The 17,364-nt window shown below is 38.3% G+C and overlaps 1 protein-coding gene across 2 annotated transcripts in view; it reads right to left on the bottom strand.

The window, feature by feature from the left end:
- LOC149451927 (rho family-interacting cell polarization regulator 1-like) overlaps positions 1-17,364 on the bottom strand; it is a 1,274,165-nt gene that overhangs the window by 208,259 nt on the left and 1,048,542 nt on the right. For both annotated transcript variants that reach the window (XM_089689951.1, XM_089689952.1), the window contains exon 11: positions 100-248. In XM_089689951.1, coding sequence (XP_089546077.1) covers positions 100-248 — 149 coding nt within the window. The remainder of the gene's footprint in view (positions 1-99; positions 249-17,364) is intronic.

A 17,364-nucleotide genomic window follows, 5' to 3' on the forward strand; every position in this document is an offset into this window, starting at 1 on the left:
TGTATCAACAAGTGCTGCTAGCAACTGCATTTTTTTCTTAATTCTGAAAAGAAAAAAAAACTTTCATTATTTAGAACTTGTTTTTTGATGGTCACTTACTTCCAACTGACTTCCAAGCTCAGCTTAATAGTTCCCAATTCATTAATATCCACTGCAACCACTTGTGGTAGAGCAGTTAAAAGATCTTTAGTTTCACAAGACACACTGCCCACGACCACATGGTTTGCAAGACTCTTTAGTTCTGTCACCTGAAATCCAGTACAAAGATAGTTAATTCAAACGTTTGAAAACCTGATAAAGACCCTGAAGAAGGTACTTTTATACTGTAGGCCTATCTCTCTATTGTATCTGGACTACAAAATATTAACAAAATTGTGACCGTTAGACTGAAGTCTGCTATACTTTCTATTATTCAATATGACCAAATAGGCATTTGAGTCCAAAGTCAATTACAATTAGAATCTGTTGGACCCATATTGCTGCTCAGTTATTGGGATACATGCCAGAGACATGTGCCTTTGCATCTCTAAATACAGCTAAGGATTTTGATTTTATAGAATGGCTTTTTACCTGACTTTCTGAAAATTTTTGGTTGGAGCCCAAAATTTCATAATTGGATTACTATTCTTTATGCCCACACACGATCCAATATTTTCGTCAATGGACTAATTTCTCCACCCTTTCCCCTTCATAGGGGCACATGGCAAGATTACTCCTTGCCCCCTATTCTCTTTGATACAGCAATATATATTCTTTTTCCTTAACATACAGGAAATGGAGCATTTTAGAAGCATTACTCTTGGACATAATATACCAAAAAATGTTGAACGGAGTATAAATATTTTGACATTAGATAATAAACAAAATAATACATGCTACCTCTATTTATAGAACACGTAACAAATTAATGTGTCAAATTATCTCTTCCCTGATTAGAAAGTGTCCATTAATCAACATGATCCAGTAATTGAAAAGTGTCTATTAATTAACATAATCCAGTGATTAGTGCTCCACCACCACCAAACACAGCCTCTATACACAATTATCCCACTTATTAAGGGGATGGAAGCAGTGGAATATTACCTAAATAAGGAAAATACCATCTGTGAAACACAAAAATCACTTATATTGGAACGTTTGAATTTTTGTTTAAAGCACAATTATTTCTGGCATAATGACAAATACTAGCTCCAGAAGTAGTTGGAGTTGCTATGGGTGCTTAATTTGCTCCTATTGTGGCAGATTTATTTATGGCTCACTGGGAGGAAGAAAACATTTTTAAAGAAAGAAAGAAAGAAAACCAGAATTAGTTGTTTGGACACCCTAGTGGTGTGGAGAGGTTCTGAAGAATCAGCACATTCTTTTATGGTTTCGGTAAATAATCCATCGGGTATTAAATGGTCCTATGAAATACAAATACAGTTAATTTTTTCGATCTCGTTATCTATAGCAATAAATCAATCTTTTATAACTAAAACATATTTTTAAAAAACAGACAAAAATGGGTACATACCAATCACTAGTTGTCACTATTGAGCATGGCTGAGATGTATACCAAAAGGACAAAATTTGAGATTGCATAGAAATTGTACAAACATTTCAGATTTTCAACAACAAGCCAAGATGCTAAAAAATAGATTTTAGATCAAAGCATATCAGGAAGAGAAACTAAAAGGAAGAAATAACTTATGTCTCTGGTTTGGACAGGACCAATTTATTACAGGAGAAACCTAAAAGAGGTGGTGATGGCAAATTTGAATGGGCATTCTCCACAAGTTTTTCAACCCAATATTATGAGATAAATAAATTATTATATAGACATTGGGACATACTGAAGAGTGATAAAGTTTTGGGTAATAGGATCACTGACAAATCTCCTATTATATACATAAAAAAAGTCCCTGACTTAAGGCAGTTTATAGTTCTGAATGTGATTAATAAGCCATAAAAATTCTTATGTTTGGAGACTTTAAGGGATTTTTTTCCATGTACAGTAGGAAGTGTTAAGTATTTAAAACAGTAGGGAATAATTGTCATAAAAGTAGAACTTTTATCTCTGAATTAGTTAATAAATCTTTTAACTACTTGCCCTCCTAAAGGATTTACCCCCCCCCTTCCCGACCAGACGTCTTTTTGCTACTCGGCGCTGCACTAATTCAACTGATAATTGCACGGTCATGCAATGCTGCACCCAAACTAAATTTACGTCCTTTTTTCACACAAATAGAGCTTTCTTTCGGTGGTATTTGATCACCTGTGCGCTTTTTATTTTTCACACTATAAACAAAAAAAGACCCAAAATTTTGAAGAAAAACAATATTTTTTACTTTCATCTAAAAAAAAGTATAGTAAACTCAAAGTTAGTTATAACTTTAGGCCAAAATGTATTCTGCTACATTTTTGGTAAAAAAAATCCCAATAAGTGTATATTGATTGCTTTGTGTGAAAGTTATAACGTCTACAAACTATGGTATAGATACTGCAATTTACGCCATTTTTTTGCTATACAGCGCTGCGCTAGTTTAATGGACAATTGCGCGGTCATGCAATACGGTACATAAATTAAATTTATGTCCTTTTTTCACACAAATAGAGCTTTCTTTTGGTGGTATTTGATCACCTGTGCACTTTTTATTTTTGGCGCTAAAACCAGAAAAAGTTTTGAAGAAAACTTTTTTTTTAAAAATACAATATTTTCTCAATTCGGTCATAAAAAATATCCAAAAAAACTAAAATTTCATCATAAATTTAGAACAAAATGTATTCTGCTACATGTTTTTGGTTAAAAAAATCCCAGTAAGTGTATATTTATTGCTTTGTATGAAAGTTATAGCGTCTACAAACTATGGTACAGATAATGGAATTTACACAGCTTTTACTTTCTGACTGACCATCACATTTCTTGAGGTGCTAAAATACCAGGATAGTACAAACACCCTCAAATGATCCCTTTTCGGAAAGTAGACACCCTAAGCTATCTGCTGAGAGGCAGAGGCATATTGAGTCCATGGAAGATTTATTTTTTTCCACACGTTTCTGGAAAATGATAAAAACCTTTTTTTTTTTTTTTTTTTCTTTTTTACACAAAGTTGTCATTTAAATTATTTATTTCTCGCACAAGCCATGGGTATATGTGGAATTACACCCGAAAATACATTCTGCTACTTCTACCGAGTATGGGGATACCACGTGTGTGAGACTTTTTGGGAGCCTAGCCACATACAGGAGCCTGAAATCCAATGACCACTTTGAAAGCCTGAAGGTGCCTAGCTTCCTCATTACACTTCCTCACTACCTATCACAGTTTTGAAGGCCCTGACATGCCAGGATAGCACCAACCCCCCCCCCCCCCCAATGACCCCCTTCTGGAAAGTAGAAATATAAAATAACATAAAAATAGAAAAAATATGTTTTTGTTTTTTTTCTTCATTTTCCAAAAACTTGTGGCAACAAATGAGATCTGCAAAATACTTACTGTGCTTCTTATCAAATTCCTTCAAGGGGTAATTTGGGGGGGGGTTAGGTTCTATCCTGGCATTTCAGTGCCTCCGAAACTGTGACAGGTAGTCTGGAAATGTAATGAGGAAATAAAGCCCTTTAAAAGCCTGAAGGATTTTGGGGTCCTGTACTTGGCTAGACTGCCAAAACGTCTCTTACATGTGGTACCCCCATACTCAGGAGAAGTAGCAGAATGTATTTTGGGGAGTAATTCCACATATACCCATGGCATGTGTGAGCAGTAAATCATTTAAGTGAAAATTTTGTGTAAAAAAAATATTTTTTTTTTTGTCATTTTCCAAAAACTTGTGGTAAAAAAATAAATTCTTCTATTGATTCAACATGCCTCTCAGCAAATAGTTTGGGGTATCTACTTTCCAAAAAGGGGTCATTTTGGGGGGAGGGGGCATTCTATGCCCAGGATTAGAAGTTTATGCCACACATCACTCACTCTTCTAACCACCTGAAGACCAAGCCTTTTCTGACACTTTTTGTTCATGAAAAAAATCTGTATTTTTTGCTAGGAAATTAATTTAAACCCCCAAACATTATATATTTTTTTAAAGCAGACACCCTAGTGAATAAAATGGTGGGTACTACAATTTTTTATGGCACATAGTACTCGCGCAGCAATTTTTCAAAAGCAAATTTGTTTTAAAAAATACACTTATTTTATTTTTAATGCACAAAAACACAATAAATTGGCCAATTATTTGGTAAAATATAAAAGATAATGGTATGCCGAGTAAATAGTTACCAAACATGACATGCTTTAAAACTGCGCATGCCCCGTGCAATGGCGACAAACTGCAAACATTTTATTATCTATAGGCAACGCTTTAAAAGCCTTTAACTACATGCTGCCCAGCCACTGTACATATACGGCGGCAGGGCGGCACTCGCAGGCAAAACCACGTTTTAAAACGTGTGTTTTGTAAACAAATAGGGGGCGCGCGCGAGGTGTGCCGCCGCCCTATCTGTCCCGCCGATCACCGCCGCAGATGTCAGTCGCCGGGTCACAGCTGCTCCTTAGCTGCTGTTTCCCGGCGATCGGCGGCAAACCGTGACAGAGAGCACAGCTGCAGTAGCTGTGCTGTCTGTCACTTCCCTGTCAGCTCGAGGATGAGCTGAATGAGAAACAACAGTTTCTCTTTCTCAATCAGCCTTGTCCCGTCCAGTACACCCCCCCGCCCCCTAGTAAAACACTCCCCTCACTCCTATAACCCTTCCCTGCAAAATAAAGTTAACCCCTTCCTCCCCATTGCCATTAGTACAGTGTCAGTGTTTTTTTTTTTGCACTGATCACTGTATTAGTGTTTTTGGGGAAGTCAGTACCCCCCAATGTCAGAATGTCTGCCGCAGTCCCGCCATAAGTCGCTGGTCGCTGCCATAAGTCCCTGATCGCCGCCATAATTTGCTGATCGCCGCCATTATTAGTATAAAAAAACCCCTAAAAATCCCAGTATCTTTCCCGCCATTTGTAAACGCTATAACTTTCACGTAAACATATTAATTTACACGTATTGGGTTTTTTTTCTTAGCAAAGACATGTCACAGAATGCATTTTGGCAGAAATTTATGACTAAATTTGATTTTTGCATTTTTTTTTATAGCAAAAAGTCCAAAATATTATTTTTTTTTTCCTCAAAATTGTCAGCCTTTTTTTTTTTATAGCGCAAAATATAAAAACCGCACAGGCGATCAAATACCACCGAAAGAAATCTCAATTTGTGGGGAAAAAAAAGATGTAAATTTCATTTATGTACCATATTGCATGACCGCGCAATTGTCCGTTAAACTAGCGCAGCGCTGTATAGCAGAAAAATGGCGTAAATTGCAGTATTTATACCATAGTTTGTAGACGGTATAGAGGCAATTTTTTTTTTTTAGTTATTTAGATTTTTTTATTCTTACATTGTACCTTTCATTTTTTTTTTTTTTTTGATCACTTTTAATGCTATAACAGGGAATGCAAATATCCCCTATAACTTCAATGGGCATTGTCATATATTCTTTTTTTGAGAAATCTGGGGTCTATCAGACTCTGGATATCTCTTCTGCCCTTACATTATCTAATAAAACCAAAATCGGTGTGATCAGATGCTTTCCCAATTTACAAATGGCACTGTTTATATCCTGCGAAACTGAAGTGATGAAATGCTTGTAGCTTCCAAATTCTTAGACTATAGAGATGATTGGCACTACTCTGGTCTCCAATAAGCTCTATGGTCAGCTGGCAGAAACACCGGCTGCATTCTCAGGTTCCCCCGATGGCACGAGACTGCCCGAGAAAGCCGTGGAAGGCAGCAGGGGAGGGGGGCATCATCTCCCGCTGCTTGTAAAAGCAATCCTGCAGCTAATTAGCCACTAGGATTGCTTTTACATGAAAACCGATCACCGGCTGAAAAAAACGATACCAGGATGATGCCTGCAGCTGTAGGCATCATGCTGGTATAACCATTCAAAGTCCAGTGATGTACCAGTACGTCGCTGGTCCTTGTTGGGTATATATACTATGTTCTTTTTTTTTTTTATGCAGCCTGTGGACTGAATTAAAAAATGAGAAGAAATCTCTGCCAGAAAAAGTGTGTGGTATGCCCACCATTAGAATATACCACCCTGCATCCACCCACTTCTAATGGTGGGCACACATTAGGTCACACTTTGCCACAAGCGCCAGTTCCAAGATTGAACAAATGTCTAAATAGTGGCACGCTTTAATAAAAATTGTCCACGTATAAGTGGTACCCCATATGGAAAAAGGATGACACCAAGTCCCAAACTATCTTTACATTAAATCTCTAATAGCTGCATGATCTCTTATGCGTAACCATACATGATTGTAATGCCAATCAATACCCAAACATAGTGAATAAATGAATTAGGAAAATATATATCAAAATTGGTGATATAAAAGAAAAAAATATATAATAAAAGTCTGTACAAAATTATTCAAATTTGTGTCCTTCGATGATTAAATAAATAATCCAATTAATAAATTGAAAAATGAATATGAAATGGTCATATGGATCTCTCCCTCCTCAAATCTTTCCTTGATCTGAGGTTGGAGAGATCCATATGACCATCCAGGCTTACATAGTAACCCTCTATCTGCAACCTTCACCTGCATCACCTCAGGCTGATTAGAAGGAGAGCACACAGATATTTCATCCTTGCTGAACTCTGCACCAAGTTTGTTTTGTGTTTTTGCACAATATTTATGGAATTTCACCTTTTATTCATTTTTCATATTTTTCAATTTATTTATTGGATTATTTATTTAATCATCGAAGGACACAAATTTGAATAATTTTGTACAGACTTTTATTATATTTTTTTTTCTTTTATATCACCAATTTTGATATATATTTTCCTAATTCATTTATTCACTATTAACACATGTTTGGGTATTGATTGGCATTACACTCATGTATGGTTACACATAAGAGATCATGCAGCTATTAGAGATTTAATGTAAATACAGTTTTTATACTATATGCAGGTAATAGGTATTGATAGAGCGTGGCATCTATATTTTCTTCATTTGTATGCACTGATAACTCACATTTATGAGGGTGAGCAAGATAGCCTGCAATCTTATTGATAAAAGCTGTTTATTATACACCTTATTGGCTCACAAGTAAATTTTTAATATTCCCAAACTATCTTGCCACTGCTCCCCATGTAGTCTGGGCACCCAGGGGGCTCCACGTGACTATCTTTTCCCTCGTAAATCCTAAACTTATAAGTATAGCATGTTGCCACCTCACATGTCTTCTACATCTTGACCCCATATCTGGCACGCTTGCAGGGGAGAAATTGTTTGAATGCAAGGGTGGCCAGAAAAATTAATGAGGGACTCATCAATGCAGATGTTTTGCTGGGGAGTATAGACATCTGCAAATTTTTGGTTAAGGTGATTGCGAGGGGCTGAATTTTGTGGAGCCGGTCAAATTCAGGGGTACCCCGAGGATGACAGAGTGTATTGTCGTTGAAATGCATAAAACACATTATACTCTCATATTTATGCCTGGCCATGGCAGCAGAGAACACGGGCATATGATGAATCGGGTCAACAGACCAATACAACTTCGCAATTCATTTCTTTTAGTAATGCTCATGTTGAGGGTTAGGCCCAGAAAAAATGTCAATTCGAAAACCGTAATGAGTTTCCATGCGGATGGTCTGGCAAAATTTGAATTTGGGTTGGTGGCGATAAATTGTTGTGCATATAAATTGCTTTGATCCACAATCAACGCATACAGATATTCCATGAAAAACAGCTCCAAAAATCAAGGAGGTATGTGAAAGACCAAGATGTACTAGACCGCTGGTACTTGCCAGTTCACCAAAAGGTGGAGCGGCACTAGTACTGGCACTCTGCTGCATATGAGAGTCATCAAATTTACCGGCAAGTGCTAACAGAGATCAGGCCTTATTCTGCGAACACTGCGGTTTTGTGTGCAATGTATTAAGTGACAGTGACCTACTGACACTGCACTTGCTGGGGGAGAAGGGGGGGTAAGCGTAGGGGCTAAACGCAGGTGCTGGCAGGTGCAGGGGCTGATCCCGCTAACGCTGCATTTTTGGTGATGCTATACTAATGTGAACGCTGGTATAGTGCTGATCTGATCAAAGATATTGACCCGTTCAAACACTATACTAGTAATGGAGGTTTATTGTGCATGAGTGTGTTCCTGGCAATCAAGGGGTTAAATGGGATGACTGGTGTACTGACGGGCAATCTGACGGTATCTGGGAGGGGCGTAAAAACCATGGGAGCGCGAATCACGTGTGTATATATATATATATATATATATATATATATATGTGATTTTGCGCACCCATGCCGCCCTGTAGCAGTATTTCTGGTCAGGTCAGGAAGCGGTTACAGAAGCGGTTTGTGTTATGTCGCTGCGTTACTTTAACTGACAATTGCGCGGTCATGCAACACTGCACCCAAATTAAATTTACATCCTTTTTTCCCACAAATTGAGCTTTCTTTTCGTTGGTATTTGATCGTCTGTGTATTTTTTATTTTTTGCGCTATAAAAAAAAAGGCTGACAATTTTGAGAAAAAAAAACAATATTTTGGACTTTTTGCTATAAAACATGTCCAGTAACAAAAAGTAAAAATCAAATTTAGTCATAAATTTCTGCCAAAATGTATTCTGCGACATGTCTTTGCTAAAATCCCAATACGTGTAAATTAATTGGTTTACGTGAAAGTTATAGCGTCTACAAATGGTGGGAAAGATACTGGGATTTTTTTTTGTATTAAACTAATAATGGCGGCGATCAGCGCCTTATGGCAGTGATCAGCAATTTATGACAGTGATCAGCGACTTATGGCGGGACTGCGGCAGACATTTTTACACTGGGGGGGAACTGACTTGGGGTCACTGACATCCCCAGTGACACCAATACAGTGATCAGTGCAAAAAAAAACACTGACACTGTACTAATGGTACTGGGGAGGAAGGGGTTAAAAAATTTTAGGTAATGAAAGGGTTAACTGTGTGAAGGGAGTGTTTTACTAGGGGGCGGGGGGGTGTACTTCACGGGAACACACTGATCCCGAAAGATAAACTCTTCTCTCAGGTTCAGCGTGCTCTGAATTGGCAGAGAGCAGACTTGCAGTGTAAACACTGCAGCCGTGCTCTCTGTCAGTGATTGCCGGTAATGACCGGCCGGGACCCAGTGATGGACACCTGCTGTCATGATCGGCGGGACGGGTAGGGCGGGCACGTGCCTCGCGTGCCCCTACCTGTTTTGCAGAGCACCGTTTAAAAACGGCGTTCTGCGCAGAGGTGCCGCCCTGCCGCAGTAAAAACACTGTGGCTGGTCGGCAACCAGTTAATATACCACAATTTATAACACGTTTCATTACATATGTGGTATATTTTCTAACTTTCCAGTATAAGAAGCAATATGTAGAAATATAAAATATGTAGCTTTACAAACTAGAATTGAAAAATAACATATTGATAATATTAAGAGCGGTTATCCAAATCATAGTTTATCCAAACATTTTGTTTGAAAAGTTGTATAATTTTTATTTCGTATTTTTATAAAAATCACAGCAAAAAAGGAAAAAATACAGAAACATAAAAACAATTTCAGTACTAAGAGTAAAACTGAGAATCAAACTTGGTTATATAATTGTAGTTACTCCCTACATGTATCACCCACACAAAATATATGTAGGACTCAATGGCTCACCCTGGATGTGAAAAGCTGTGAAAGCTCACGGAGCTAGGAGGAAATAACCTAAGATTTTGATTGGCCTACACGTCCAAAACAGTTGAAGAAGATATAATGGGCATCAAATATCACCTAGGCATAATAGAATAGACAAAAAAGAAATTAATTAAATTTAACTGAAGATATGAAGAAGAGATCATAATTCATTAGGTTAAGAGGAGGAGCCTAATCATGGCGACAGGAGAGAGGGCGATGTGAGCGCTCTCCGCAGGATCGCCACCCTCCCTCCCCAAATGTTCCCTGAGTAATGCTGCAATGCTGCGGAGGTACCCAGTCAAAAACTCACGGGTGAGAGGGGGTTCCTGAAGAAAACTCGAGAGGACGGAGCTGCAGGAGTCCACGACTGCGGGACGGTTGAAACCTCCCGTCTGAGGCTGCTGGGAGTGCAGGTGACGCGGGGCGGACACGTGATCTCCCGAAAGGGACCTCTGGGAGACAGAGAAGCCGGCCGGTTTCCCGAGTCAGGGGGAGACGCCGGCTCTCTTACTGACAGGACACGTGGTCCCGGCTCAGCGACCCGGCTCAGCGAGAGGAGAAGGGGAGAGAACTGGCTGGTCTCCTGTGGAATCGGAGAGACTCCAGTTTTGTAGAAAGGAGATCCTGTAGGCCGGATACCTGTGAGAGAGGTAGACGGAGGAGGAAGGAGACCCGGAGAGACCCCCCTTTCCCCCCCCTCCTCCAATTGAGGGGAAGAGGAGCAGAGCCAGAACAGAGGACAGAGATCCCAAAGGACAACCTCCCTGGAAAAGCAGCTGGATTGTATATTAAATCTGTTTATGGACAGTATATTGATGCAGCAGGAGAAGTATATATAGAGAAAAAAGGGGGGAACACCAAGTAGATTGAAGAAATTAAAACCTCTCTAACGGACCCATCACAGCATATACCCTAAAGCCTTAAAGAAGAGGGTTTGGACATTTATAGAAAATATGAAGAGTAAAAATAGCACAGGGAGTGGTTCCAAGCATTCCCAATCTGGAACAATTAGAAAATTTACGTTGCAAGGTAATGTGACCCCAGAAAGAACTCAGGGGGTACGTGAAAAAAGTATAATGGAAAACAGTATGGATAAGAGTGCCAGATCTCCTGTGGAAATGGATAACAATAGCCAACAAATAATAGGAGGAATAGAGCTAAGAGAAAATGAAGGAGAACTACAAATCCCAAATAAAAAGGAGATGGCAGAAATGTTTAGAAATTTGGAAAAATCAATTAAACAGGAGATGGGAATTATTCGGAAAGACTTGGGACATCTTTTATCCAGAGTAGAAGAAACAGAAGAAAAAATTAAAAAACATGCTCAAGCCATTCCTGAACTGAGAAATCAGATAATGGAGATTAGGCAAGAACAGAAAAAGTTGGGATATAAGTTGGAGATACAAGGTAACATGCATAGGAAAAATAACCTCAGGATAAAGGGAGTCCCGGACTTGCACAAGAAGAACATTTAAGAGAGACAATACAAAAAATTCTAAACTCCATCATGGGTAGACCTAGAACTGAAACATTCGTATTGGACAATATATATAGGTTAGGAAGGTTTCAACGAGATCGGGTGGAAGAGAGACCGAGAGACGTAGTGGTACATTTTAATAAAAATGGAGAGAGAGAAGTATGGAAGAAGATAAAAGGAAGAGCTAGTATTGAGTATGAAGGAAAAAATTTACAAATTTTTGCAGACTTGACACCCGAGACATTATGGAGAAAAAGATCATTGAGACCACTAATAGAACAGATGAAAAAACTAAATATACAATATAGATGGAGTAGCTCGATGTGTCTAATCGGATGGAAGAATGGAATAACTGCTTACCTGAGATTTCCTGAGGAATTAAGAGACTTTTTTGATAAACTTAATATTCAAAGAATAGAGATTCCAGGTTGGGAGGAAGAAGAAGAAGGAGGGACATATTGTGAGGGAAAAGATGACTGGCAGCAAATTAGAAGAAGGAATAGAGAAGGAATAGATAGGGGAACATTGGGGTAAAGGGAGGGAAGGTGAACCGTACAAGGTTAGAGTTCAACCTCAGGGTTAAGATCCAAACGTGGCATTAGGCTCACAAAAGGATTAGATGGCAAAGAATAGGCCTAATGGGGGAGGGGGGGGATGGAGGGGGGGTTGTGAGGGGGGTTGAGGAGGGGGGGAGGGGGATATTGGGGAGGGGGGAGGAGAGAGGGGAGGGGAATAGTAGGGGAGGGGGAGGAGGATGGTATAGGGGGAAGTTTTTAAAAACACTCTACATAGGGAGGAGATGTACGCAAGAAATATGGAAGATATAAGATTTATAGCATATAATGTAAAGGGGTTGAATAGTCCCGGGAAGAGATTTAAGCTATTTAAAGAATTACAATATAGAGAAGCTTCGGTAGTTTTTTTGCAGGAGACACATCTTGAGATTAAGTCAAATATAAAATTGAACACCAGAAATTATCCAACATGGTTCTATGCGGACTCCCCAATTAAGAGAACTAAGGGGGTGGTAATTGGGTTTGCTAAAAACACAAGGTGGGAGATGGAGGAGAGAGAGACGGATCCTGATGGGAGATTCTTGTTTTTGAGAGGTAGATTGCAAGAAATGGAATGTACAATAGCGAATATCTACTGCCCAAATAAGAAACCAGAGGTATACCTGAAAGGGATATTAAGAAAATTGATGGAATTCAAAAAGAGAAGATTGACAGTGGCAGGGGATTTGAATCTATGCTTGGATCCACAGATGGACACAACCTCTTATGTGCAGAGAGAGGGAGGTAGGTCTCTGAGAATTTTAAAGAAGGAGATACACGAGTGTCAACTAGTGGACATATGGAGAATAATGCATGGAAAGGAAAGAGACTATACCTTCTTCTCTAATGCACACGAGATTTACTCGAGATTAGATTATATAATGGTAGATCATCAATTTATTGAGAGGGTGGTTAAAGTAGAAATAGAGACAATGACTCTCTCAGACCACGCCCCGGTTATAATGAAGGTAAGATGGGGGAGGAAGTTAACAAGGGGGGTAGGATGGAGGTTAAAAGAGGCTCTTGTACAAGACCAAGAGATTGATCAGAAGATCAGAAAGGAGATGGAAAGATTTTTTCAGGAGAATGAAACAGGGGATGTGTCAGTGGCCACAGTTTGGGAGTCCCATAAGGCATATATTAGAGGTATACTGATTGCGTTAGGGGCAAAAAAGAAAAGGGAAAGGAGTAAGAAATTAACGGGGCTCTTAAAAGAAATATATGACCTGGAACAGATCCATAAAAATAGAACAACAAGACAGAAGGTAATAAAAAAGAAGAAAGAACTGGAGTTATTAATGGAAGAAGAGAGGAGCAGAGTACTTAATAAAGTAGCAGGAGAGAGGTATAAATGGGGAGATCGACCAGGAAAATATTTAATGAAAGCCCTGAGGAAAAAGAAAAATAGAAATTTTATAGAAAAAATAAGAAATCCCAAGGGAGAAATGGCTCACTCTACTAAAGAGATCGTAAAGGTGTTCAAGGAATATTATAGTAAGTTGTATAATATTAATTCCCAGGATGTTGTGAATGAAGGTGAAAATGAGAGTAGAGAAAAAAGAAGAATATACTTAAAAAATGCAGCACTACCAAAGTTAGATGAAGATCTATTGAAATCTCTGGAAGTAGAAATCACGCAGGAGGAAATAAAAATAGCATTAAAAAATACTAAGGTGGGGAAAAGTCCTGGCCCAGACGGATATACCGTGAGGTATTATAAAAAATATAGTGAATTGCTAATACCAAAATTGAAAGATTATATGAATGCCCTGGGTGGAGAAATGGAGATTAGACAGGAATCCCTACAAGCCCATGTAACACTTATACATAAGGAAGGGAAGGACGTTACTCAATGTTCCAGTTATAGACCAATTGCACTGCTAAATATAGATACGAAATTATACGCAAAGGTCCTAGCAAATAGAATGAAAGATTTAATGCCAGAATGGATCCATGGAGATCGAGTGGGCTTTGTATCGGGGGGAGAGAGGAGGGATAATGGAATCAGAACTATGTTATTGATCCAGAAATCTAAGAAGGGGAAAACCCCGGTAGTGGTGCTCTCGATCGATGCTGAAAAGGCTTTCGATAAACTGGAGCTTTATGATGGATACCCTAGAGATCATAGGAGTATGTGGTAGAATGAGGGAGTGGATAGGAAAGTTGTATAGAGCGCCCTCTGCGGTTATTTTGGTTAATGGTGAAAAATCTGACCCCATAGAGATGTCAAATGGGACAAGACAGGGATGTCCATTGTCCCCACTGTTATATGTATTATCATTGGAACCTTTGCTGGAAACAATTAGGAAGAACGTAGACATAAAGGGAATACAGATAGGGGAAACTGAACATCAAGTGGCAGCCTTTGCAGACGACTTGTTGTTCTATGTGGGAAATCCTAGGATAACACTCCCAAACTTAATAAAAATCTTAAACGAGTATGGGAAATTATCAAATTTAAAAATCAACCCAACAAAAACTGAGATCCTAAATGTAAATCTTCCGAACAGTGAGAAAGAAAAGATACAAAAATAATTTTCTTTTATATGGAGAGATAAAGAGATAAAATATTTAGGGGTTAAACTTGCTGCTTCATATACAAAATTATATAAATTAAACTATATTGCTCTTCTAAATGAGATCAAGGAGGAATTGAAGAAATTGGGAGGAGGAAACCCCTCTTGGTTAGGACGTATAAATCTGATAAAAATAATAATTGTACCCAAAGTCTTCTATAAATTTCAGATGATCCCAATTAGACTCCCAGAGGCCTTTTTTAAAGAAATTAAAAAGATAACAAGATTTATATGGAAAAATAAAAAATCTAGAATATCTTATGACCTGATGACTAGAAATAAAGAGAGAGGGGGATTGGGAGTACCAGACTTCAAGAGATACTATAATGCTGTAGTTCTAACAAGAATTTATGATTGGACACACAATGTAGAAGGGAAAAGATGGGTCAAGATAGAGGATGATTTGAGTGGAGTGGATTTGAGTAGAAGCATATGGGCACCTGCACAATATAGAGGTTTAAAAGACACTACGAGTGTATATACACTGATTGTTTTAAAGGTTTGGGATAATTTACATAAATGTATGAAATGGGATTTTAACTCACAATTAATGTCACTAAGGAATATGGAGTATTTTCCACCGGGTATAGAGGGGAGTGTGGGAAAATGGATTAAAAATAAGATATTCAACTGAGAGATATTATGGACGGACAGAAATTGAAAACACTGAAGGATTTAAAGAAAGGTGGAGGGGAACTTTTTATTAAGATTGATGAGTGGAAATATCACCAATTAAAACACTTTGTAGAAGGGCTTCCGAAACCTATGAGAGGAAGAAAGGAGTGGAATTTGTTTGAGAGGTTGTTGGAATCACGGGGAGATGGGAAACGGGGTACGGCAAAAATTTATAAGATTCTTACTGAGTTAGTCATGGAAGTAAAACCAATCTATATAGATAAATGGGAAAAAGACTTGGGGATAGAGATAGATGAGGAAAAACAGAGGAAAATATATAGACTTACACATGAAAATGTCAGTATGAGAGAGGTGGAGGTAAATTATAAATGTTTGGTAAGATGGCACATCACACCGAGTGTTGAACATAAAATAGATGTAGAAAGAACACAAGAGTGTTGGCAGGGATGTGGAAAGATGGGTACGTGGTTTCATATATGGTGGGAGTGTCCAAAGATCCAAAAGTACTGGGAGACAATGGTCAACTTAATAAGGAAAATTTCAGGGATAAAGATAGGACTGGACCCAGAAGTGTGCTTTTTACATAGTACAGAGATACCAGTGAATAAATATAAAGAGTGGGGTATATGGTACTATGTGAATGCAGCAAAGGGTTTAATACCCAAATTCTGGCATAGTCCAGAGGTGCCGAGAGAAAAGGACTGGGTAGAGAGCGTAAACCAGATTAGTAAGTTGGAGAAATTGTATTATATCCAAGAAGACAAGATGGAGATTTACAATAGGAGATGGAGGAAATGGGAAGATTTTGTACATCAAATGAATATATGTGAGGCAATGGTAAGTGATAAGTGAAGTTTCTTTTTGATTCTATAGGGAAGGATGTAAGAGAGAAATGCAGAGTGGGAGGGTGGTGGGACGTGGTAGGGAGTAGGGGTGGAGGGAAGGGAAATAAAAAGGGGGAAATAGAAGGAGATAAGAATTTTATATGATATATGAGATTGTTGAAGAAATGTATTGTTATGCTCTTCTTTTCTTTTTCTCTTTTTGTATGTATTTATAAATATGAAAAATCAATAAATATTTGAATAAAAAAAAAAAAAATTCATTAGGTTAAGGTTAACTTTGGGCAATTTTACCTGTTACATGCTTAAAAGGATATATAGGTATAACCTAACAAGAACCTAATTGACCTATACGTCCACAACCATAGGAGAGGAAACAATGGACATCAAACATCCATCTAGACATAATAGGATAGACAGAGAGATCAGAAACTAATTTAATTTCAAAGAAAAAATCAAAAGGTGTTGAGTAATAAAAATTAACTTAAGCAATTTTACCTGTTGAAAATTGCAGAAAGATATAAAGGTATATTTTGTCTAAAGATCTAAAGATCTAATTGGCCTATAATGTCCAAAAAAGTTGAAGAATATAATGGGCAACAAATATCCATCTCGGTGTAACAGGATAAAGTTGGAAAATATAATCGGTATCAGCTATCCATCTAGGCATAACGGAATAAACATAGGGGAATCAAAAATGTATTTAATTCCAAAAAGGAATATAAGGAAAAGGTTATAAGTTATTGAAGGGTTAAGGTTAACTAAACCGATTTTAAATATTGCAATTCAAGTAGCAAGGACAATGTGGAGAAAAAAAGATTTTAAATTGAAGATCAATTTCCAATTCCACCACTAGGTGTCAGCAAAAGACATCAGTCCAGACGATATTCGCTGAAAAAACAATTCACTACTGTAAGAATGCATATACAGCATAATTGTCTGCTATATCTGAACAAAAAGTGTAAATATTTTGGTCTGTTGATAGATTCTCACCTCTCGCTGCACTTCTTTTATTACTCTGGCCTGTGTCTGGTCTGTGTTTGAGAAACATCCCCCCAATTCATGTGATCCTTATCAGTTCTTAATTGAGGCGGAGAAGAGTTGCTCATTTGACCATCTCCCTAAAAAATTTAGATCAGCTCATGGGGGGAGGTCACAGATAGGGGGGCACAGTCACAGATGGAGTGCAGTTTTGTGCGTGAGTGCGGTTTTTGCAGGAGTGCGAATCAGCAGCAGTTGAATACAGCAGTTTAACTAAAGCAGGTTAACTCAAGCAGCAGGAAGATACAGCAAAGAACTCTACTGCACGCTGGATGGACTGCAAGCAAACACCCTGGGAAACATCTCCTACAAGTCTGATTCCCACTCCACCTACAGTATCTTTAAATATGCCGTCTCTACTCCTCCTTTTCATATTACTATCCTGCGTTCCCAAAATCTCCTTTCCTTACCCCTATGCTCCACCCCAAAGATTACACATCTCACCCTCACTGCTACCATCTCCCTACTACTGCTCTCATCACCTCCTGCTGATACTTCAC

Source organism: Staurois parvus, unplaced genomic scaffold (assembly GCF_062004578.1).
Source record: "Staurois parvus isolate SC_StPar_1 unplaced genomic scaffold, SC_StPar_1.0 ptg000505l, whole genome shotgun sequence".
Lineage (NCBI taxonomy): Eukaryota > Metazoa > Chordata > Amphibia > Anura > Ranidae > Staurois > Staurois parvus.